The sequence below is a fragment of the Betta splendens genome, chromosome 6 (assembly GCF_900634795.4).
Source record: "Betta splendens chromosome 6, fBetSpl5.4, whole genome shotgun sequence".
In the NCBI taxonomy this organism is placed as follows: domain Eukaryota; kingdom Metazoa; phylum Chordata; class Actinopteri; order Anabantiformes; family Osphronemidae; genus Betta; species Betta splendens.
This window is the reverse complement of record NC_040886.2, coordinates 1,367,388-1,393,196: the sequence shown is the minus strand read 5'-3', so window position 1 is coordinate 1,393,196 and position 25,809 is coordinate 1,367,388. Positions and strand designations below refer to the sequence as shown.

The 25,809-nt window shown below is 39.0% G+C and overlaps 1 protein-coding gene and 1 long non-coding RNA gene across 3 annotated transcripts in view; one reads left to right on the top strand and one right to left on the bottom strand.

Annotated features, from left to right (window-relative positions):
- Positions 1–4,971: 4,971 nt before the first annotated feature.
- LOC129604248 (uncharacterized) lies at positions 4,972–5,718 on the top strand. Its single transcript, XR_008694973.1, has 2 exons — positions 4,972–5,087; positions 5,124–5,718. It is a non-coding gene; the product is annotated as an uncharacterized LOC129604248 (long non-coding RNA).
- Positions 5,719–5,882: 164 nt separating this feature from the next.
- Positions 5,883–25,809, bottom strand: part of cbln1 (cerebellin 1 precursor) — a 20,555-nt gene continuing 628 nt past the window's right edge. The window contains exons 1-4 of one of the 2 annotated variants that reach the window (XM_055509781.1): positions 25,600–25,809; positions 24,600–24,719; positions 16,994–17,181; positions 16,046–16,255 (exon numbers count right to left, since the gene is read on the bottom strand). The exon at positions 25,600–25,809 is cut by the window's right edge and continues 628 nt beyond it. In XM_055509781.1, the coding sequence (XP_055365756.1) occupies positions 17,020–17,181; positions 24,600–24,719; positions 25,600–25,809 (492 nt within the window). In that variant the 3' untranslated portion in view covers positions 16,046–16,255; positions 16,994–17,019. Of the gene's footprint in view, positions 8,288–16,045; positions 16,256–16,993; positions 17,182–24,599; positions 24,720–25,599 lie in introns of those variants that run through there. The other variant, XM_029153978.3, reaches the window with a different exon arrangement.

Here is a 25,809-nt window from a genome sequence, read left to right as displayed (position 1 = left end):
GGAGGTCGCGCCAGCTGCAGCCCCCGCGCACCTCCAGGAGGGGGTCGCGCCCGTCGCAGTCCCGGCGGACCTCCAGGAGGGGGTCGCGCCCGTCGCAGTTCCGGCGGACCTCCAGGAGGGGGTCGCGCCCGGGGTTCGTTGACTCTGAGCCTGCCTTATCCCTGCCTGCCACGTCTGTCTGGATTACCTACTGTCACCTGTGTATGATCCCGGACCGTTGTGACCTGAGTTCTGGAATTAAATACCACTTTATCGCATCGCCTCGCCTCACGTCTCGTCGCTGTGCATGTGGGTCCGTTCATCTGCCGTTCCGTGACACTAACAAGGTTGAATGACGTTTTGCAGTTTTAGAAACAAATTTAATTTCACATATTCTATAATTCATATCGTCAAAAACAGTGTTTTTTAGATTATTAGATTCAGTGTTGACTCTGAGATAGTAATTAAATCTGAGTGAGTTTTGAATAACAGTAAACTGTTATCTATTTAGTCCATCAGTGATCTGTAAGTTTCAAATATGTCTAGTCTGTAACTTGCTGCTAAATCAAAAGAAGAAAGTGTGTTTCACAGAGTTGTCAGCGTTCGTATGCACACACTTGCTTTCACACGTTCTGATGGTGCCAGAGTTCACCATGTGCTTTCCAGTAAACAGAAAGTCATTTGCACATTTTTGGCTTTTATGGTGTTGCTGAAAATTATAATAGAAATGTTAACTGTTGATTAGCCCACATGTTGTGTTAGGAATAATTGTACAGAAGTCCACTGCATGTGGCACTGGTTCCAGTCTGCCAGCAGCACCTGGCCAAGCATGGTCCCCCCCTGCTGGGAATATAGGTCAGGGAGTGTTTGTGTCATTAAAGCCCAACTTGAAACCTTTGAGTTTCTGGAGGTTGTAGCTATGTGCTCACAGCTGTCAGTTTATGTTTTTTCCTTCTCTCTGTGTCATATAACTCTGTTGTGGACTCTTGGACCTGCTGTCCCCCATCACCTCAGCTCATAACACAAAATCAACACAGTCGGACTCTGCAATTTCTTCCAACATGTCACATTTGTCTTCTCTTTAGGACGAAGGGTTAGCGGGTAGACTCTATCAATGTATTCACTTTGAACCTTATAGTCATATTTTAGCAGGGACATCAAATGCCATGAATTAGCCACAGTACATATTAGTGACATTCTGTAGTGTGTTAAGTCATGTTAAACACTCAACATGTACCTGAATCAACAATTCTGCAGAGAAAACTCCAAATCTTTTAGTTCATGTCTAGATGTTGGACCTCCAGTCTTGCACTGCTGAAGAATGCCAGCCATGCTACCATCAGGTTCTCATCAATAAATGGATTTGTTTTGTGCTAAATTGTTACTTACTACGTAAAGTGTCTACAGTATATCCTGACTACTGTAGGTTTAAACAATATGTCCCACACAGTGGCAGCAAGAAATCATCCTAAATAGTTCAGTACCTTTCTATGCATAATGGTATAAACTTTGTTCTGTATCAAGAATTGACTTTCCTAAGTCGCAAATATGAAAATACTTGATACTTGAAAAAAAGTAAAATGCATCCTTTTTCTAAATGATTGTATATGATAATGATTGTATTGTATGTATAGATATATTATTAGTTTGGAATACAAAAGACTTCCACTTCCTGGGGTTTTGGGTTGGTCTTTTTTCTGCACCTATGTATGGACATGGCTATTCTTTTACAAGGTTGTTGCCCTGACCTGCAGAGTAATATTTTGCTCCCTTGTCTGTGTCACTCTAAATGAGTGGCAGTGAATGAGACCAAGGGGATGCTGTGGGGACATGGAGCCACGTGATCTGACAAGAGATCAAGCTACCATGGATAGTTGTGAAGCTGTCTCGAGGAGCTGGGCTAAAAGTCAAAGGTTCCTTGTCATTGAGGAAAAAATGTTGGTCTGCTACTTTTTTCAGTAACTTGTGTCATATGTTCATCTGCCTTTATGCCCATCTGGCCAGAGTGAGAGGGCGCCGTGGCAAAAATGTGTATGGCAGCAGTAAGTGGGAGCGTGTGCTGTAAGTGTGTGCACATTTCCATAGCATATAATGCTGCATCAGACTGACCTGTCAGCTCTGCCCTGACATTGAGAGGAGAGAAGAGAACCCATAAAGGAGGGGAGCAAAAGAACAAAGGGGAGGAAAGTGGAATATAGAGGGACCCCCCACACACATACGCACACACGCACGCACACACACACACACCTACAGCCTTTGCTATTCGATGACCTGCTGCAGACAATTATGTTTCTCTTGCTCTGCCACAATCAAGTTACTGCTGGAGGACAAGGTCCTGGACGAGCCCTGCTGTGAGGTGCAGACATGCGTAAATTAACACACTCACAGGCATTTACTACCATTCTAAGTGCACAGTTCTATCAGTCTCTGATTAGTAAACTGTATCATCTGCATCCTGTTCGACCAGCTTTATGAATAAGGAATAACACATGGTAAAAAATACTGTTTAAAGGGAGATATATCAAATGAAATGTTGTATGAATAGAGAAAGAGAATGAATTCATTTTGGTAGGACAGACATTACTTATTATTGTATCAATGTTTAAAAGATTATTATAGGTTCTACAATTACAGTATCTCTACTTCATGGTATGACAGACAACATTAAATTAAACATGATGACATTATCACAGCAGGCGCACAACTGACCTTCAACGTTGAAATATGGCACTTGTACACTTGTACACAAATGTAAAACACATTTAAAAACGTAAAAAGAAATACTAAGAAATTAACGTTGAAATATGGTTGAAATAATTTCAGTTGTTTTTGTTGCTGTCATGACCACCTACAAGACAACAGAAACCAAATAAATGGAGACAATGTCCAGATGGAGCGATCCAGAGTGGACTCTTACAGATACCTGGTTGTTTACCAGCAGTCATCCTACCCCTTGTATGATGACATTTCTACTACAATTGTTTTGTGTGCATTTTTTAATGGTTTGGAATTATTCTTATTTTTGGGCAATTTATTATGAACATGAATATTTGCAGATTTAAACCAGTCATCAAATCATCTTACAAGTTGTGTTTGTACTGATTGTTAATGTACAATACTGATTATCTTGACCAGGTGTTTTCAGTCAATCAGTAGCTAACTGACACACCTGATCAAGGTAATCAGTGGGGGAGGGTGGGGAAAACTAGCACTTGAGGACTGGAGGTGGACACCCCTGGGTTTTCATTTTCTTTTCTTATTCTTAAATGGATTATGACACAATGCAGCCAAAAGTTGGCTAAGTAGCAAATATGTAGAGGGCAGTGGCAGCACTATTTGAGCACAATTTGTTTTTCACTTGAGCACAAGAAATGCACTTCTTCTTCTCTTCCTTTGAGATTCCCACCCTGTTCATTTAGTGCCTTTTATCCTCCCTTAGTGGGTGGGTGTCTGTGTAAATGTAAATACACTTGTGCTTACTTTCTGTCTGTGTCATAGATGGCCTACCTAAAAATATGGCAGAAGCAAAATGCAGTATTACTTGCAAGGGCTCTATCAAGGTTTCAAATTTTCAGGTTACAAGTTTCTGTTGTTTGAACTTGTCCACTACAGACAAATTATTCATTGTTGTTAAAAAGGTGTACATTTCAAATCAATCATCTGCATTGACAATTGACATTAATCTGACTTGTTTTTTATACTCAGATGCTGTCATCACAATCTACTGCAATGCTACAACATCCTTGAATGTTTGGAAGAGAATGGGCACTTGCACCAGAGATGTTGGGTGACAGTAGAAGAAAAAAGATGTGACTGTCATCTTTAACCATCTATAACCATTTTTGTTATACTTGTTTTCCAACTGTCAATCAGTCCTGTTTAATTTGGTTTGTAATGGCTGTAATTTGTTTAGTAGTTTGGTATTAGCTTGGTACCAACCACATTGTAAAGGCTTTTGTTTTTAAAAATAAATGGATCTTTAATGCATCAATTGTTTCCCACCTTGATGTCTAAGAGGTTTCTGTTATTACTTTATTGTTTTTTTGTTAATTTGGATAATTATTTGAAGAGGTATTTTATATGCTGTATAGGTAAAAGAGCATTGCAATATAACACAAATTATAATTACATTGAAAACACAGGAAATCACTGATTCAGTCACAATTGACATGTTGATCCAATAGGAAATTACCTATAACACAGCTGAATGTAAAATTACAATAATGTACAGCAAACTATGTATAGATGAATCAGTGTTGAAAGTACAATTTCAACGTTGATTGATCCTTCAAAATCAACAGTTAATTCAAGGTAAATGTAACGTTGACGATAGACCATGAATAGATATGAATGTAACGTTGATAAGAACTACTAATCAACATAATTGTAACGCCGATGAATGACCAGAATTCAACGTTGATGCAAGACTGTTATTCGACTTTGCATTGCCAAAACACTGTAATTCAATGCTGAAATAACACTCTCCAAAGACCCTAATACAACATTGAAATAACTTGGCCTCATCAACGTTGATTTACCTTTCAAAATCAAAACATAAGCCAATGGTCCTTCAACCATCAGTGCCTGCTGGGTAGGTCTTTCACTGTGCTGCTGTTCTACACAAAAAATTATTACTTTAAAAGTACTTATGTAATCGATCAAATTAACCATATCATAGTACATCTACAGTACAACAGAGGTTTATAAAAAAGTACAGTAATTAAACTGTCTTCACTATGACACAGGTGGGTCTCAGCTGCAGACAAAATTATTCCGTATTTTCAGTCCCACAGTTTTTTACATGGCTTGTTTAAAATATTCTACCTTTTTAACCTGGACTCTTCCTCTGACGTCAATTCAGCTGTACTGTAAGTCCTATGTATACTTTTAGGAAATTAGGAAGTTTATTGATTCTGAAATAGGGTTAGGATGAAACCAAAAATAAAGACATGGTTAAAGAGAAATCTATGACAGAAGCCCAGACATCCCCACAAAGACAAGAGAAGAGTGCTGAGTAACTAAGAGTTGAAGCATGGAATTATATATGGACTAATATATAATCTCAAAGGTAATAGAGAAATAGAAATACAGTAAAAAGTACTGGACTGGTGTTGAAAATTAGCGCACGTGCTAACGCACTCAAGCATTACATCGGTTTATCTAATGCATGTGAGTTTCATATTAAATAAATCAATCAATTCAAAAAGAACAATGTGACAAAAGAAAAAAAGTTAAATAGAAGAAAGGTAATGTCAGTGAGATGAGACTGCAGAAGGGGAGCAATTAAAAAAAGGCAACAGAAAAAATGAAATGAAAAAGTGGAGAAAGACAAATTATAATGAAAAGGAATACAGTCAGAGGAAGGAGAAAAAGGAAAATTGCAGAAGGAAGAAGGTAAATGAAAGAAAGAGGGATCTGGAGGGAAAAGGAAGATGATGTTGGTATTTGCTTGTTATTCCACCACTAATTTTCCCCCTGGAGCTCATTAGAGTCTGGAGAGAAACGAACCACAAAACCTTAAAAACCAACGGAGTGGAGAAAGAGGGAGAGAGAGAGAGTCACGCATCCACAGTAACGGAAGGCAATGAGTTATGTTGAGAGGAGGAAAATTAAACAGCTAGGGATAAATAGAAAAACAAAAGTGAAAACTAAATGAAATGTATGGCGAGCAGTAAAAATATCAACCATTAGAAAAGCAAGACAGAAAGTGAGGTAAAAAAAAAAATAAAACAAAGCAGAGCAGAAGTGACTGTGAAAACACTGACAGATGTATGAAGAAAGAGACAATAACAAGACAGACACCACCCACCACTTCAACACACCTGGGGCCGAGCTTTCAGAAGTTCTGCCAGCGTCAACAAAATAAAGCGCCAGGCCAGGCTTCAAGTAGTCAAGTAGTAAAATAAAAGTCCAATTTCAATTTTATTGATTTAATCAAAGCAAATGCCATAAATAAGAAAGTAAATAATATTTTCATAGTCTAAATATAATATTAACACATTTTACAGTCAAGATAATAATAATAATAATAATGCTGTAGGTTCATATTGTTAGTAGAAGTCTTAGCTTTTTAGTTACAACTTGGTTCGACCCAAAACAAAAAGCAAGAAGCATGTTTTAATCAGAAAAGCAGAACTGCAGCCTCAGGTTTCCACACACAATCACTAGTAAGTTTCTCCTTGAATATTTTTAATTTATATAACATTGATGTACGGAAATACAGATATTATAGTTAGTCATCACCCAGATTCAGTTTTCAGTATTAATATTATCATTATTATCATCATAATACCAGAAGAATATGGAGAGAGAGAGAGAGAGAGAGAGAGAGAGAGGGGGAGAGAGAGAGAGAGAGAGTTTGCGGTTGTAAGTTGGTTTCAGTGTCCAAAGTCCAACATTGAAGAGAAGCCGGGAAGAATCCGTGCTGGGAGGCAAACAAGTACAGCAGCAGAGAAAGAACAGACATGAAGGAGGAGAGGGATATGGAGGGTGTGTGTGTGTTGGGGGGGGTTAAAAGATGTATACAAACAGAGAAAACAGGGAGAAATCTGCACTTCTGGGTAAACAGCATAGTCAAAGAGAGAAGAGGATCCTGGCGAGAAGGGGGGGTTAACAGCATCAGTGATGGTGAGGGACAGACTGACAAATGGATGGAAGATGAAGGAATGGATGAAGCATGGCTGGACAGGATGGAGGTCGATGGATGTGTGTGTTTGGCTGCCAGAGAGATAAGACAGACTCTGAGGGAACAAAATATTCAATCGCTTTCTGTGTCGTTATGTGACTTGCAGTCAAAATAGAGTTAAATACAGACCTCATGACAGGAGGCTACAAAGCTTTTGTGAACTTCCTGCTCCAATAACAGCAGACCAGCAGCATTTCTGTTGTAGTCTGGCTTGGTTTATCAGTTCCTTACTGTTGCACTGTACGATTAGATCATTTATGTTGTGGGGTGTAAATCAGGGATGGTGACAGCATATAAATGAGAGGACTTGGCACTTTAACACTTTATTGGTAATAAAAATAAACTACAGCTTTTCTGTAGACCAGGATCTTCTGGAAACACAGTGGCCCAAACCTGATAACGGACTTGAATGAGCTTTTCATGGCACAAGCAGATATAGTGTCTAGTGTCTGTTCCTTTTTTTTTTTTTTTTTTTTTTGCAAATGTAATGATGATCAAAAATAATTCATCAGCATTATGTTTCAGTTTAACATTTGCCTCTGCAGATCGGTAATTTAAATTTAAATACCCACTGTGTGATTAATATTTGAAACAATATTATATTATATAGGTTATCATTTGCACAGCTAGTACCCAGTCACCGTCAAACACTATAGCTGTAAAATACATAACACATCTTATTAAGACAGCTGATCAGGAAGGAGGAGCGAAGGGCAAGGCTGTGTGCAAAATAAAAGAGATTAGTAGAAATCTTTAGAGCAAGAGAGGAGATGTGTCTGAATGAGAAACTCCTCTTTTCAGGTAATGTCGATGTGATCATATACTGTAGCTCCTCATTCTGTGATCAGTTTACACTTTCTAGGCTTTGGGGATGATACAAAATCAGTGCAATTTATGTGAAGGGTGATGAAAAAATTAAAAGAATGGACTACATATATGGCCACAGTACAAGCTGTTCTTCAAGAAACATTCTTTAAAGCTCATTGATGGAGATGGAGGAATTAATTGAATGGCGATGTGGAGGAAGATAGATGGGTACACTCAGGCTCAACAAACAAATAATCAGTTGCATCTTTCAGCATAGAATAAAAAAGTTTGGGCTGTCCAAAGCTGCAGTCAAGCCACAGAGAAAACAGGAATTGTATGAATGAAAGGATGGATGAAAGGAGGAGAAGAAGTGAAGAAGGTAGCTTTATGCCTTTGTGCACTGGTTCCATCATTCCTGCATTCAACCCCCGTGCAACCGTTCTATTTCTCTCTAACCCACCTCATCCCTCCTCCCTGTCATAGTCACTCTTGTCTTCTCATGTCCTCTTGTTTTTAGCACGCCCCTTTCCTTCCTCCATCCACCCTCGTCTTGATTTGCCATCACCTACAAGCTTCTCCTCCTTCGTTTCCACTCCCTGCACATTCCTTTCTCTTCCTCTACATGGGGAACACTAGGAAGCCAGAGAAGGTGGAGTACTTCCATCCTCCCATTAGGTTTCCTCTCTCCAGTTTGAGGTAAGCCCGGTCCCCCTTCTCCATCTGGATCAGGACGCCATTGCTGGCTGCCTCACGCGTCACATCCTGGTCGCCTGCAAACGCCGAAATCACTGGCCAGCCATTGTGCATCAGGCTCACCTGGAGATGGTGAAGATACAAACAGTTTACATAAAGAAAAGGAGGATGAGGATGCTGAGGGGGAAGAGCATTGTCACACAGACATGGAGATGAAGCATACGCTGTCATGTACATTCACGGGACAGCCATACTTTTAGGCAAGATGTCATTTTCCTGACATGTTTCAGAAATATATCTACAAACACATATTATAAAACATCTTTTATTCGATTGTCAGCATGTGATTCAATTGTTCTTTCACATTCAGAGAGACAGTTGTACACACACACGGCCACGCACACACACACACGCACACTTTCTACACATGCTGTATGACTAGACTCTCTCACACAGTATTTACTCAATATCCTTCTTCGTCTTCTACTTTTGACTCTACCCACAGGGGTCTCCACAGTGAATCATCTTTTCCATCTCACTATGGTATCTTCTACTCTCGCAGCTCCATCTCCAACATCCTTCTACCAATACATTTACAACCCCTCCTCTGCACATGTCCAAACCATCTGAGTGTGGCCTCTCTGATTTTATTGCTACAGTATTAACTTGATATCCACTATCTGTACTCCCTTTTCAACAAAAAGCATGCAGTTTTATTCTACTCACTGTCTTTTTTTAAAGCCATGATGATGGCATTTATTCTTTACACCATCTTAAATGTTAGTTAGAAAGTGAGAAGAAAGAAAACACATTTTACATTTGATAAACATCCAAACATCAGGTGAATTTATTACACAGTGTCACGCCAGAGCCCTAAATATTTCTGACTGCTGCTAACTAATACAAAACTGTCATAAACGTCCCATAATTATACACTTACCCACCTCATTTCACTTGGTCAGGGAGAGAGAGAGAGAGAGAGAGAGAGAGAGAGAGAGAGAGAGAGAGAGAGAGAGAGAGAGAGAGAGAGAGAGAGAGTGTGTGTGTGTGTGTGTGTGTGTGTGTGTGTGTGTGTGTGTGTGTGTGTGTGTGGGCAGGAGATGGAGAGCCTGTCAGAGTCAAGAGCTCTCTTGGCCCTGCACTTCTCTTAATAGCAAACTGAACACAGCAACCAGGGTGTGTGTGTGTCTGTGTATGTGTGTGTTTACTTGCATTGAAGTGAGAATCAAAAAAATGATTTTCCTACCAAAGTGAGGACATTTTGGTTGGTCCTCACTTCTTTGAAGGCCTGTTCGAGGGTTAAGATGTGATTAGGGTTAGAAGTCTGCCTTCAGTTGTGATGGTCAGCGTAAGGGGCTAAGGAAGGCCTTATGTCAATGGAGGTCCTCACTTCCATGGAAGTACAGTACAAGGATGCGTGTGTGTGTGTGTGTGTGTGTGTGTGTGTGTGTGTGTGTGTGTGTGTGTGTGTGTGTGTGTGTTCAGGTCACAGCAAACACTGAACATTGTTAGTTAAGGCCACAACATATTACAGTATACAGTCCTATCACATTATACTGTTTACTGTATCTAGATATTTATTGAATAAATGGACCTACTATTTTAATTTACTTTACCAAACTTAATTTTGTGTAATAGTTTATTGTAATATAACTGGGATCTTTTAGCAAAGTCTGTTTAAAATACAATATTAGCACAAACTACTTTAACCACTCAGGCTAACATTGGGCTGTGACAGCCTTCAGGGGATCCCAGTGTGCTACAGTACTGTCAAGGCAGCACTCCGTGTGACATGAGACAGGACCGTTTGGCTGCTTGACCTGAACTTACTGTACATCTTGTTGAACACACGTCGTGCTACAGGGAAATAAATGTCTCCTTCCTATTCATGTTTATTCAGCTTCTGATTCAGAGTTTGACATTGTCACACTCCCTCTTCTGATTCGTATTCATCCTCCTGCAGCAGTTTCCAGAACTGCCAACTGTTCAAAAGTCTTTAAAACAATGGCCACAGCACTGTTCATAGATGGAAGAGGGTCACCAAAGTCACCAAAGTCAGGAAGTTTTAAACTTTAGCAGCTTTAAATTTAAGCAATATCACAATTAAACCAAAGCTAATATTTTAAAGAGAGAACCCAGAAATACCAGTGTGTCAGTTTACAACATACCTACAATGATCTGTACAGCTTCTTTGAATCACAGCCTTTGTATGCATCACAGTTGATTCTAAACTCTTGGAAACATTATAGACTCTTTTCTAGAGTCTTCAATTACAGAAACTTGAAACCTTGATCTTATCCTTGTGTGCAGCCATCATGAATAACTGACATCCCTCAAGATTCAACCGCACTCTCTAGAAATTATGTTTAAATACAACTAACTTGCAGCATTGTGTAGAAAACTGAGATAGGATCTAATTTTACAAACTCAGCTTATATATTTGGCTGAGAGTGAAATTTGAACACATTTTTACACTAAACTTTCAGATTAAATATTATCCATGTTATTTGTATATTATACATTTTCTTTACATAATATGTTTATATTTCTTCTAGTCTGACACCCAATCACTTTGTATGACCAGAATCCTTGTGACTCCACAGCAGCTAATACTCCAGTAATGCTTTGATGCAAGCACTGCCAGTCAGTATATCATGGGAAGGCATTTACGTAGTACACTGTGCTTTGGAGTCAGTTGTAGGAGACAGGGTTCAACCAGTGTGATGTGTCTAGAGTAAACAAATACACAATTAAAACAGTAATGACACACTCAGCGCTGGAGGAGGAGGGTGGGTTTATAGAGAAAACAGTTTTAAGCATTTCTCAACAGACAACAACAAACAAACAGACAAACATGATTTAAAGGATGCCAGTCTAAAAATATATGTCCTCCTCTACCCAATTGAAGCTGAGCTCTACACTCCCCTAGTACAGGTGGACCAAGGAGGGTGTTGAATAATGAGACATCTTACCAAAGACCTGGGTTTTCTTTTTAAGCCTCTTAACCCCATAGTGCAAGTTCCTATTTTCTAGTGAATGGCAGCTTTTGGCCTAATCGCCACCTAATCATTTTCTAAAGCTATTTTCAGTCCAAAACCACACAACACAAACTATGCCTCTTTCTTTTAGACCTTCAGACCTCTAGTCTTTATTACTGCCAGGCTTGTGCATGTATCAGTTAAAATCATGGCTTTCTGGCTTCACACAATGATCTTGGTTATAGACAAGCTTCATGTTGACTCAGTTAAAATGTCATGGAGCTGTGAACAGAGTCTAGGCCAAACCACTTGTGTGATATTTGGCTTTTGGCATGCGAGAGGCAAGTAAAGACTTTATGCACAGTATAAGATCCAAAAGATCGTTCGCTGCATCATTCCACTAATCAGGCTTTCTATAATTGGAGCGAGGAGAAGCAGTTTGGGCCTCAAAAGCCAGTCAGTTCAAGTAGGGTTAGTGCAAAAGTCTTTTTTAAAATCAAATAAGTTGCTACTAAAGTAGCATCCTAATCAGACATAAAGCATAATGTCTGAAATGTTAATGTGGAAGCATTTCATTACACAGTGAAAAACTGCCAGACTGACCTTTATATAGATCTTTATAGAAACAACATTATACATTATATTTTGCACACACACACACACACACACACACACACACACACACACACACACACACACACACACACACACACACACACAATGATGTACAGTATGGCCATAATAAGGCATGTCTGCCACCCTCCACCTCACACACTTCAGTCAACCACATTCTTGCAATTACCAGCGATAAATATAAAAGCATAATAATAGGACTGTGAATTGTGTCAGCCCTCAATCAATCTGCATTCATTAATGCATGAGTGCCAATTAGCTGTCCGAGTAACAAAAAGAAATAGAATAACAGAGATATATAGAGAGAAAAAAGAGAGTGGTGTATACATAAAAAGAGGAAAGAAGAGTTAGAATATAATGGTGCGATGGCACGAAAAAGTTATAGAGCAGAGAGAAGGTGAATGAAAGTCTTATTCTTGATATGTAAATAGAAGGTGTCTGGCATCTCACAAAAACAAGATGAGATCCTGTTATTGCATCGAGAGCTCCTGTCTGGTCAACTGTCTTCACATGCCATATGCCATACTGTAGCAGTCACTCATCTCCTTCATTTTTATTAAACTCTAGATCCTTTAAAAGGTCCCTGCACATGCAAAGTCCATGTTAAGATGCTCCTGGTGTGTTAGAAGTGCATTACCTATTCATTTCACATTTTGTCACTTTATCCAATGCGGTTCAGAAACGATCGGTTTCAAATTTCCCAGACTGTCTACGCCTACGGTCGTTAGACCACTCACAGACCCAGCCCTGGCCTGCCCAGACAAACCCTGGACACCGAGATTTACATGCAACATTGCGTTTCAGTCACTCAGTGTGATACAAACTGACATGGGGTCATTGGGGCACAGAAAGTGCTCCGTTGTTGGTTGTTCCAACCAGCATCGCAGCCTTTTTCATTTTACCAGCGGAGCAAAAAAGGAGAACTTTATGGATTAATTTTATTGTAAATGGGCCGATGCCAGTACCGCTGCCTAAATGCTTGTTCCATTTCACCTCTGACTGCTTTGAAAACTAGGCTATATTTATTACTGGGCTTGAGGTTGAAGAATATGGAACTCCAAAGTGTTCAATATTGCATTAATTAATAGGACACTATGAAATAAATACTTATATAAATAAATGAGAGACAATTTTGTAAACTGCCCATAAAATTAATAATCACAAACATTTTCCTTATTATTATGAAATAGGTTTCATTATGCTGTAAAATCTGCTCATTATTATGAAAATTACATTTTCATAATAATACAAATTATTACAGCTGCCTTTTTATTTAAATCCAGAAGTTTTTATTTCAAAATGTCGTTTTCCAAAATCGGCTTTTATTACATAATGCCTTTTTCCCCAGTGCTGTATTTATTTCATAATGCCGTTTTACAGCAGAATGACTTTGTCTGTCAATCAGTGCTAGTGGGTGGGACCTGCACAGCCATTGGCTGATCTCTTTCCATCGATTGGTTTTCCTAGACACCTGTGAGGGGTTGTGTGGTTAGAGATGGCGGACATGAGTGAAGTCCTGCTTACTTTAGCAGATTAAGTAGAGAGATATCATTTACCAGCAGATACTGTATTGAGTTGATTAGGTGATATTCTTACATGTTCTGTATGTTTTTGCTCTTTAATGTGTTCACATTGAGGACGCCATTTTCAACCATTTGTGATAAATTGAGCGTTGTGTCCATGTGTAATATGAGGAACCATTCTGTTGTCCGTCCACGTCTTGAAATTTTAAATGCAGCAGTAAGGACTTTTGTGCTGTCTAACATGTCTATCAGGAACATTGCCATCATATCTGCTGCGTCACCCAGTACGGTTCAGAGGAGAATGGGGTCTAGCGAACCACTTCCTAACTGCAGTGGTTGCTCTTAGTGTGTGTCAAACTGTGACTCATCTGAATCCAGTTTTATGTTGCGCAGATGTGAAAACTGCTGGGCTGTAAATACTGACTGTAACGTCTGAGAATGTTGTGTAGTTCCCATGCATATTGTATTTGTGTCTGTGTGTAGTGTTAAATAGTCCTATTATGGCCTTATTACATTCCGTCAAGCAGAGTGGTGTTTTCCACAAAGGCACCACGGAGGAAGATATGCACCAAAGCGAGTGGTTTGATCAGTAAAAGCAGTATACGGGAAGAGAAAGTAATAAGGAAACTAGTGACACTGTTTTGGTTAAAGCTCCAGTTGACTGCAGTAACAAAGTCAGTTATTATGTAGGTTATGGACATCGCAGAGCTACAGTATTTTGTGCTTAATTACATAAACTGCGTTAATCGATTATGCTAACTAGATACAGTACATATTTTTTATTAGGGTTGTGTAGTCTATGTTAGTTTATCCATGTAGCTCTAACGTTGGTTTGAGGACAATGAAGGAATAAAGAAATGTCAGACCTTCAGTAAAGCTGTGATTTTCTTGACTGGACAGTATACTGGCTGACATTGTTTCATTGGCCAAATACATTCAATTAAAACCACATCTAATATATCGAGTGTTATGTTTAATGGGGAAACGTTAAAGAAGACCTGCAGCGTTTTTATAAATGGTGCTTTCACATTCTATGTCTCTGATGCTGAAGTAGACGGTCCAGTCACAGACAAATTGTTTACGATGCGTCTTTTCTGTATAACCTGTGTCCTCTTGCTGCCCTTTGACATTTCAATTTTCATCCTGTCTTTGCAACTAAATAGTTTAATGTTATAAAGAAATGCTCACAGACACAAAAAACAGGAAATGGTTGTGCGTGTACATATATATATATATATATATATATATATATATATATATATACACAGTCTATATTTAGACGCAGTATATATTTAAAATGAATGGAACGGAATTGAAAGTGTTTCAGAATACTTTTAAAATTATGCTTGTTAAACTTAATCCAGGCTCCAAAGAAAAAACGCAAAGGTTTTGCGTTGGCCAAATTGTTATTGAAAGCAGAATGCAGCAATTCAGGTGCAGACTTAATCGGTCCTCATTTTCTTTTGACTACAACACGAGTGGCGTTCAAACAGCGTCACTTTTTGTAAAACTCAATTTGTGTAGATCATGCACAGACAAGATAATAAAACATTGTCAAGGCATCAACAAGGACAGCTAACGTGTGAAGCTGGTCACCAATTAACATGGTTGTAAGTTGTTACAGAACACCCTTATTAGCAGTAGCATTACCATCTGGTCTCCTTAACGACAAACTGTTTAAGGTGTATACTACTATCTAGTGGGTAGCAGAGATTATTGCGCCACCAGACTTAAATCGATACCTGAAGTACTGTTGCTTATGTCTGAGTTAATGAGTAGCCAATCGCATAACTTCCTACGCCCTTTTTGACTTGATTGGCAGACAAAGTCATTCTGTATAATGGCATTATGAAATAAACATGGTACTGGGGAAAAGGGCATTTTTTTTAAAATAAAAACTTCTGGATTAAATAAAAAGGCAGATGTAATCATTTGTATTATTATGAAAATAATCATTATAAAATAAATTTTCATAATAATGAGCTTACTTTGGGAAATGTTTGTGATTATTTCATAATTTCATGGTCAGTTTACATAATTGTCTCATTTATTTATTATCCCCAAACGTGAGTACGTGCTTGATACTCATTTGATTTATGTACTCCAGAAGTTTCTTTGTTTATAATCTAGCTCCCCTCCTGTGTAAGGAATGCTAATGGCTAGAACAGTTGATGCTAACAGCTACAGCGACAGAGAGATAGTGTTGCAAGGTGTTGCCACGCAATTTGGATGAGTCCAAGCCTCTCCAGCATTTGTCCGGTTCAAATCATGTGATTTATGGTACTGAGGTCATTCATTCAGCTCACATTTTAGCTGCTAGCGCCATGATAGCGGCTAGCGCAGCGTAGATGCTAGTGCTAGCCCTCCACATGACGTTCAATACAACTTGGGTTTGCAACAGTAAGTTGAGAGTCAGCTGGGTTTCTAATTACTACTGAGCCTGTCATGTGTACTGTATGTCGTAGCCCAAGTAGACCTGTGAATTTGGGTTATGGCAGGTTCTATCTAAGTCTAACATCTATGTTGTTGCTGTCTTCTCCTAAGTGTTGCTTATCTAGTCAGCTAGCTGTAAATGTGACATTGTTTTTGTTTATACAAACTGCCCCATTTATTCTGTGGTCTGCACATTGAACCAGGAAGGTAACTTATCTAGCATTATAGTGCTTGTGCATTAGTTGACAATAAAGTTGGCTTTGACTATTGCTGTTTCACTGAACTCTTCTTTTATGATGGAAAAAAAACAAATGTTTTATAATATTTCAACTTTTATTCAGGTATTGCAATGAAAAAACAGTAATTTTGTTATTTCACAGGTGGTCTAAGTCCAACATAGGTGCCTTGTCCCTCAAGAAACACTGCCCGGATCCAGACCAGGGAAGATGGGATGACTTGGACTCTTCACCCTAGAAGTCCCCAGCACCAGCTGACAAGACTTCTAGGCTAGATGCCTGCAACAACTTGAGATACACACAGACATAGTACTGTCACATTTATGAAGTAAAAAACAATAACTACATTTCTATTAGTTATATATTATCACTTGATAGATCATACACCTTACTAAAAGCAATTACAAATATATTAGGTCAATATATATTTAGAAGCAAAGCTATGTTTGTAAACCAGAGTTCCCAGGTAGGTTATGCAGTTATTAATCTGTAAATCGTAAAATGTTCTAAAATTGTTTATGACATTCTGATTTACTGATTTGTTCCACGCATGTGTAATTGTGCTTAGTTTGTCTGATAAACTGTATATTAAATGTGTTCTCTAATGAATACACATTCAATTTTAATATCAAATACCATGTCACATAATAAAAGTATTAAACACATGCAATATCTTGACAGCAACAGTTGCTGTCAGACCATGACCATTGGTAGACATTTAATGTTCCCACATTAGCACTTAATTACAGACAAATACGGCAAAATATAAGATGCGGCTGAGAAATTATGAAGAAATTATTTTGACCCAGCATCAGCATAAGAAAAAAAAAAAACGTGTACAAATGAGCTTCTATCAGTTTATCGAGCTATGCACCCAAATAAGCTATAGTCGTGTTAGGAATATTCTGTTGTATTAATTCAGGCTGCATATTAGCATCCATTATTATTAGCGTTAGCAGCCGCTAATCAAGTTGCATATTATAATCAATAAATTAAATAAAATGTGAAATTGCCAGTTAGACGTACCTTGCACCAGTCAAAGTGTAACCACTTCAACAGCCTCCCGTTCGACGAGAGTCAGATTTTGGATCAAACATGGTTGAGGTAGCCAGTTTTGCTGTTACATTGGATTCAGTGACCGTGATTTTTGACCCCAGCGGCGAGTCACAGCTATTCGCTTCCTCAAAAGGATCAACTTCGCTTGCGACACAATCCTAAAACAAAGCGTTGTAGACAAGAGCTTAAAACACAAGTTTTCAGATGGGTCGTGTGGGCGATCTACAGATCTACATTGAGACATCAAGGTCCAATTCGTTAGCATTACTGTATTTAGTGTGCATGTGCATTTAATTTATTCCCCTTTCCTTGTTTCTCAGTGAGCCCCTTGTTCCTCCTCATCCTCCTCTGTGCAGACACAGACATTATGGTGCATGTGTCTGGGGCCCGAAACACTTAAAATGGAGGATTTCTAAAGTTTGTGTTAAATTTAGTGCAGGACGGTTGAGTGAAGCGAGTTCAAAGAATGAGTGCTCTTAGTTCAAATACAGACTGACATTAATGGATGTAAATGGAATATGCATCCTAACTTGGTGTAATCTAGTACAGTGCCCAAACCTGGTCCTCAAGAGCCAGGGCGGGCCCTGGCTAAGTTGGTGCCCTAGGCGAGATCATAATTTTGCGCCTTCTACTCATACTCAACCTAGACCCCTGATCTAGTATGAGCCCCTTGGCCACTTTTCGTGAATTACTCTTACTCTTTCTTTAGTGTCTTTTTCTAGTTTTGGTAAACATATAAGGTACGTTAAAAATAGATGGTGATACCAGTGATCAAACCATCGACCCTATGATTGGTGGCCAACAGCTCCACTTCTTGAGCCACTGCTTCCACAGTAGAAAAGCATAGGCGTCAATAATAAAATTAAATCTGTTTGAATTGAATTTACCTGTTACAGTTTGCGAGTCCTGGTAATGTGCATGCTGGAGCAATGTCACACTGTATCACATACAATTCAATCTTTCTCTATTTGCAGAGCTAAATAAGATGTGATGCTGTGTAAACACAGCGATAAATCTTAGATTCTGCAGGTGATGTGAACTTAAATAGAAATGATGCAAAGCAATGGAGACAACCAGACAAAAGGTCAAACCTTTACAAAGCAACTTACATTATGGACCAAGGCACAAAAACAGATTCTACAAATGTCAGCAAATCTCCCCCAGTCTTTATCGATACTGCCTCAAGAAAAAACATCATCAACTTGGGATAACCACTGGGTACAGCCTCCAGCTGCCATATTTCTTCCTTAGTAAAGGCAAAACATGCATCTTTCAATCATCAGTTCCTAAATGTCAAAGCACAGCCAAAGAAAAAATACCATCAAGATTAATCAGCCTTACAACCTTAAGAAGACCAGACCAGTTATTTGTTTCTATGATTTAGGTGTGGGAGGACTCCCGCACCTAAATCTACAAAATGTTCCATGCATGGAACAAAATGTTACGGGCCACCGTTAAAATACTCAGCAGTACAGCATACAGTATATTATATACCATATAATGGTTTTTCTGTGCCTGTGGCCCTTATATCTTTGTTGGACTGTTAACTTCATCCATCCGTCCATCCATCTTCCATGCCGTTTTCCATACCGCTTAATCCCACACGCGGGGTCGTGGGGGTGGGCTGGAGCCTATCCCAGCTGGCTATGGGCGAGAGGCAGAGTACACACTGGACGGGTCGCCAGCCCATCAAAGGGCAACACATAGACAAACACATAGACAAACAACCATGCGCACACGCACTGACACCTACGGGCAATAGAGAGAGGCCACTCAACCTAATGCATGTTTTTGGACTGTGGGAGGAAACCGGAGAACTCACGCGAACACGGGGAAAACATGCATACTCCACGCAGAAAGGCACCCGCCTCCGGGAATCCAACCTTCTCGCTGTGAGGCGACAGCGCTAGCCACTGCACCGCCATGCCGCCCCTGTTAACTACTTGTAAAAAAAAAAAAAAAAAAAATCATCCTCTTAATATGTATTATTTTCTCAGTTGACTGATCAGAATGACATCTGCCCCTGCATCTTGTCCAGATTAATGCATCCAATAGAACAGCTTTTTAACAGAAATATTTTTCTTAGTTTAACTGAAGTTGCTGAAGCTGTGAAACAGTTTTCTTAATTGAAATCATAATGGGTGATGAAGTTGTACTGAAGTGAATATTCTACCGGTCAGACAAGGTGTTAGAATGTCTAAAGATGCTGTTGAAACATCTAAAGATGCTGAGAATGTTTGTGGCACAGTGTGACGGTTCGGCCCTCCGGCCTGCCAGAGGAGCATTTTGTGTTTTTCAGTCTTCTTCGTTGGGGAGATATCTGTTTCCTAGTTTTAACTCCCTGTGTCCTGTTCATGACTTGTGTCAATATGTAGTGTTTAAGGCTTGTTCTCTCCGGTTACTCTTTGACAGTGGTGTTATATACAGTATGCTGTTATTTATGTTACTGATGTGAAGTCTTATGAGGTTTTGCTGGTTCTGTCAGTTACTGCCAGTCTGTTGGTCCTGTGTTGTCAAGCTGTTCATTGGTTCCTGTTTTAGTATGTTCGTCCTGCGTCTCTGCTCCCTAGTTAGCTATATTTATATTCCTGTTTATTTCTATATAGTGTCCTGATATTCTGTTGGCTAAATATAGTTTTCCCCTGCATTGCAGTGATATTTAGTTTGTATTTAATTTTTTTAGTCAGTCAGTCCTTCTTCATACAGTACCTGTTATGTTGCTTAACCATAACTGTAACCTTGACCATGTTACTCTTGTTGCTTTCTGTCAGTCTGTATCCTGTTTTTTGTTTCTACATGTTACAGGTTTGATTGATTTTAAGTCGGGGGGATTCTGACGGTCTGTCAGCCAGTAGTAGCCACCTCCTTGTCAATCATCTTGTGATTTTTCCATGATGTAGCACTAGTATATAACAGCATTATTTGTAATAAAGTCAGGTAAAGTGTAACACGCAACAGCAACTTTTTATAACATTCTGACAAAATGTGGGAGTATGGTAGCCTGGTAGCTCTATGAGTATCGGCCAATTTAAATTGAAGATGATCCAACATGAATATTCGGTAGTCTGTATATACTGGATGCAAGCTATACTTTTATTTTGGAAGAACAGCAAAATTAAATGCTTCAGCCTCTGACAATGGGTGATTTTAAAGGCTGAGTCAACACAATGGTCAGTGCAATATCTTCCCTCAACCAAATCCATTAAAATGTCACAAAAGACAATAATGAATGTTCAAGTGGTTATGTAGGTTTGAAGCTCAGACATTTCTCAGATTTTTTAGTACATTGTGTTAATTGCAAAGCTTCTGAATCAAAGGCAGCACAGCAATTTTAATAGTCCCCAATTTTGTCTCAGTACAGCACGAATGTCTCAACCCACCCTTGAAACAAGCGTACAAACAAGCAACCTAAAGCTATTGTCCATGATCTGACATCTCCCTGAACATGCAGTTTCTCTGGTCAGCTACAGACAACCCAACTCCATTACCAAGTTTTTTCTTCGTACTTTCTCCCTTCACCACTTCAAAGGCAAGAAAACACAGGAACAAATAAGATGTTTATTTATGTGGCTTTTACATTTGCCTCTCTGCATCTCCAATGCATTAGATGGTCTCTGTCTGGGCCAGTAATAAACCTAGGCTATTTTTATTTTTATTTGTCATAACTCAGTTCATGCTGTTTATTTATCACAATTCTTGGTTTAGCACATCAATGTCCCATTGGCCAGACGTTTTCTTTAAACACATAATACAGAGGTTTAGTGGCACATATTTGCTTCATTCTAATGCTTTATTATTTGAGTGGTGCTGATGGCACCATCCAATGAGTATTACAGGGGTGAAAACATGATGAGTTAACTATTTTCTAAATTAATATAGGAGAGTCTTTGTTGCTGTGGTGTTGAGCTAATGTTGAAGCCTGAAGTCTTACAACATGACAAAGGGCATTTCAGGCCAAGAAAAAGAAATAAGATCAAACAACATCAAAGATGTGCTTATACTGTATACACTGGTTATGAATGAGACCCCTATTAATATTTCTAGAATTAACAGAACATATGCCACAAATTCAATGTTAAAGAATTATTAGGTAACTCTTTAATGATGTGATATTGCTAGGTTAGGCTAGTTAGCTAGTTAGACTCCTACTGTAGTTGTAAATGTGTTGACACATTTTTAGCATTTTAGAAATATGGACAGTACTGTGCAAAGGTATTAGGCAAGTGTAGAAAAAATGCTGTAAACAAAGAATGCTTTTAAAAATGGAAGTGTTAAACATTCATTGTCATAATTGAACAAAACACAGTGATTGAACCAGCATCAATTCTTCTAGGTTCAAATGCACATGGCTGGAACTCGGCTGATAGGTTTTTCCAAACATCTTGAGAGAACTAACCACAGATGATCCTGCTGATCATTAGCACCTGCTCGTTATAATTGGTTAATCATACAGCTGACTATAATCCTACACAATCCCTGACTTTGTGCAAGTGTACCTAGAAGAATTGATGCTGCTTTGAAGGCAATGGGTAGTAATACTGTATACACCAGTAATTTTTGATGGTTTTATCAAGTCTACAGTTTTTGATGTTTTTAACTATTAGGTTGAAAGGAACACTTAAGACGCTGCCATTAGCATTCAGAGAAGAGAATGTTTGATTGAACGACAAAATTAATCAGTCTACATAAAAAAACTGTTTGATGATATTTAAAAATGTCTGGAAATGGCTTTAGTTGAGTTTCAGCTCAATGGTTCTAGTCACACATTAATCTTTGAAAAGTGTCTTTTTGAAACAGAAATTTCCAGCACTTTAATGAAGTGGTGCTTATATAGCATTTTGTGACAGCTATATGACTTTTAAACAGAGCACAGCCTCATTTACCAGTCTCCACATTGAAAATATTTGATTATAACATTTTAAGAATATTTTAAACTGTAAAAAGATGCTTTCAGTATGTGTCAAACTAAGTGTGCAATTAGTCATTTAATATGTACTGTGAAAAATACATTTATGATAAAGGCTCCAGTTAACGCGCTATAGTACAATCATTTTGGCTGCACAAGCAAGAATATATTAATCACCTACTATGAATTCACCCTGTTCAAAATACACAACCACCTACATACTGTACTGATGTATTTAAGTTGCTATGATCATTTAGTTCTTCTTGCTACAGTTGCTCTTCTGAATTACCCATAAAGCATTTAACATTTCGAAAATGTAAAATATGGGAGGACCAACATATAAAGCTGTGTCTAATAAAAACCAAAGTACATACATGGGTTATGTTTGAAAGAGCTGCATTACTCCTGAAGAGTGAAGCTACTCTGCAAAATGTAAAATATCTCCTTAAAGTACATAGTGCACTTTGTAAAATGTCTTATTATGATGGAAGTGCACTACTAAACAGCTTGGAGCAGTGTGTCCAGATGTTCTTCTTTCAATAGGACAGAAATTTTTATTTGTTTAAAATCTACTTACAAATGACACGATTATTAGTAACAATAACACTTACAGTATGACTCAAACAGAGGCTGGATCTATCCATGTGTAATATCTCAAATTATTTCTAATTTAAAGTATTATGACCTTCTAAAACAATTATAAAGCTCTATTCATGGAGCACCTGACACTAAAGAGTACTGATGTTCAGCGCTTCATGTCTTTTTCTAGCTGCAGATGCAAGATGTACACGCGATGTACAATGTGATGTATTTACATCTATTTATCTTATATATACGGAGGTTGAGTGTGGATACACACAATATGAAGCCCTGTACCAAAAGAAAGTGTTTGATGTGTAAGCTATTTTCATGGGAAAATGCAGGTAAACTATTCATTAGTGGATGTTTCAGCAAACCGTACAGTATGTGAGGCGTTATGGGCAGAGCGATGCGGTTCGCTTCAGATACTGTATTAAGTTTGCTAGATTTGTATTTAATTGATAGGGTAAAAAAACAAAGGAAGATGTTTTGTGGCAGCTTTTTGACAGCCATGTCACTTCTGTCACCTCTCAACAATAAATAGATCCACAGAAAAGGACTGATGAACAACGAATACACTGATCAATAGTTTCTGGTATGTCTGCTTTATTTTCTTCCTGTCCACATTTATTCTCTTTCTATTTATCCATCTTCATTACCGTTTTTTCTCCCTTTATTTCATCTTTAAGTCTCTTTAACCTTTGTCCATCATAGTGTTTCTCATGCACTTTCACTGACATTCTCCTACTGTCTCTGATGTGCATGTACTGCAGTAGCTTCCTCTAAGGCAATCAGACAGAGGGAGTTTTCAACAGAAAATATGCTGGATGGATGGGAGAATAAGTGAAGGTTGAGGGTGGTATTTAGCAGCACAGAGGATGGATGCTTAAAGGAGGAAGGACAGCCTACACCTGTTTGTTCCACATCAGAAACATGACAGAGCACAGCTTTGTTGTCTTTGCCCCTTAAAATTAAAACTTTGGACAATTTATACCAACATGATTTGACCACACATGAAGGCAGTAGTTGCTAAAAAGAGAATCTAAAGTATAAAATATTAGTTTCTCTGCTTGCCTCAGTTTGTCTCTGACATTTATGTATTGATAAAAATTATTTGTAACAGGCATTATCACCACTGGGTTATACAGGGTATGACTGACTACCTGAGTGCTGTGAGTCAGGTTTTTGCCATCCACACACTTTTTGGAATAAGTCACACACAAATGAAGTTTCCTCTGAGTTTGAGTCCCCGACACACACGCACACACACACACACACACACACACACACACACACACACACACACACACACACACACACACACACACACAACTGCTACTTGTTGCTACATACGTTATAAAACATTATGCCGTTGTGGTTTTCCTTGGGGATCCAATGGCATAATTACACAACTGTTTAATGTGAAACGAACCCATAATAATTAACAAAATCATCATCGGGTGCAAGTTAGATATTGACTTGAGGCAGATCCTATCCTAGAAGAGTAAATGGAGAGCATAGTGAAAATGAATTGTTAGAAGGATGAATGGAAAGTTTTGATTGCTTGAATGCGTTTGAGATAACAATTCTACACGAAAGCTGTACGAGTACGTTTTGTTGAGTGTATGGGAAAGAAAATTACAATGCCTTTGTTTATTTGTTTTACTCCACATTTAGTTAATGTTTTAATCTTCTAAATAACCAGAAACCTGTGTCAACCTACTGCCTCTGTTCATGAGAAGAGACAGAGACATGGCTATGTGAAAGTAAAGCTGCTGGAGCACAGCACCCCGTCCTCCTGCCGGCTGCACGCTCTTAATTTGGCTCTGTCCTCTGTGCATGTATTGATTAATTATGATTGGGCCGGCGGGTGGCGGGTGAGCAGCTTTTATCTGTTAATGCCGGCCTCCGTCGTTGTCTCCTGGGTAAGGCATCTCAAACACATCCAAAATAACTGCCAGTGCAGCTGATATTCAATGTTTATGAGCGAAAAAGATCATGAGGGCGGGTGGTGGAAGGAGGCCACACGCACAGATATACACAACCCACACACACTTACACATAAGAGACAAACACACGAACACGCGCTACCTGTATAGTTTGACGGTTGTAGACTTTGACTACGTGGAAGTTAAAACTGTAAATCCCTTTGCGTGGCGCGATGAAATTACTTCTCTCCTCGTCAAAATTCTTACCAACGTTTACTAGAACCTGAAAGAAAGAAAGAGAGGCATCAACATCAAGTTTTAAATTTGCTCCTTCAAAAATTAACTGGAGATCAGTGTGATGAGTGAGTAAAATAATAAAATGTGTTTTCTGACAAACAATATAAATGAAGCAATGAATACACACTAGCTAAAAGGCGGCTGCGCATTAAGCCACAGAGCACTTTAATTCAGTATTGTTTCCACAGCTTTACTTTACTGTTATAAAATGTCCTTAAGGACAAGGCTACCTCTTTTTGATGGGTTATTCTGATTCTACAATGCAGAGGAACAACTCTGCTTTTATCCAGGCTTTTTTTAATTCCTGTCAGAACTTTGAAACTTTATAGAGAACTTAATCAATCATTCAAATGGTATTTTCAATTATGCATTTCCGCAGCCAAATGTCTGGTTTTATGGACGGAGGCGAACTATGGCGCGTAATTGAATGGCACTTTGATGGAGAATTAACCTTTAGCGGCGGGCGGGTAAGACCTCGCCCTCACGACCTGCCGTTACTAAATTATTCGGCGAGATGTCGCTTCCCATGCACCGTATTGTCAGCTCTGAAAGTTGAAAGAATTTGAATTTCCTCCCAGGCTTGACTTTAACAACCACCTTGGAAGGTGGGACATTTTTAGTAAATACCTGCACTCCACTTTCGGTGACCGAAGCGGCTCTTGGCTGCGCGCGCCACCTGCCACCGTAACGTGCAGCCGCTCCGCAAACAAATGCGCTAAATTAAGCTTTTATTGCGCATTGACTGTATTTAATGTTTGAACGCGAAAAATGCACCTATATGCGCGTCTAACGGTCTATCCTTCTAAAAGAAGGGGACATAAAAACACAGGGAAACTTCCAGCACCGTTCTATTAAACGGGACCTACCCGGTCGAAGTAGATGACCATGGTCCGGTTGCTCATCTCGGACGGCTCGTGGTTCGTGTTCCGGACGGCGGAGAACGCCACCTTGGCGCTGCCCGAGCGCACGGAGATGCCGAGCGCCGTGCCCGTGGGGTCCGAGGTGGGGTTGGAGTCGCACACCACGAGGCACTTCCCCTCCAGGACGATGGGCTCCGTCTCGTTCTGAGCGCGGCT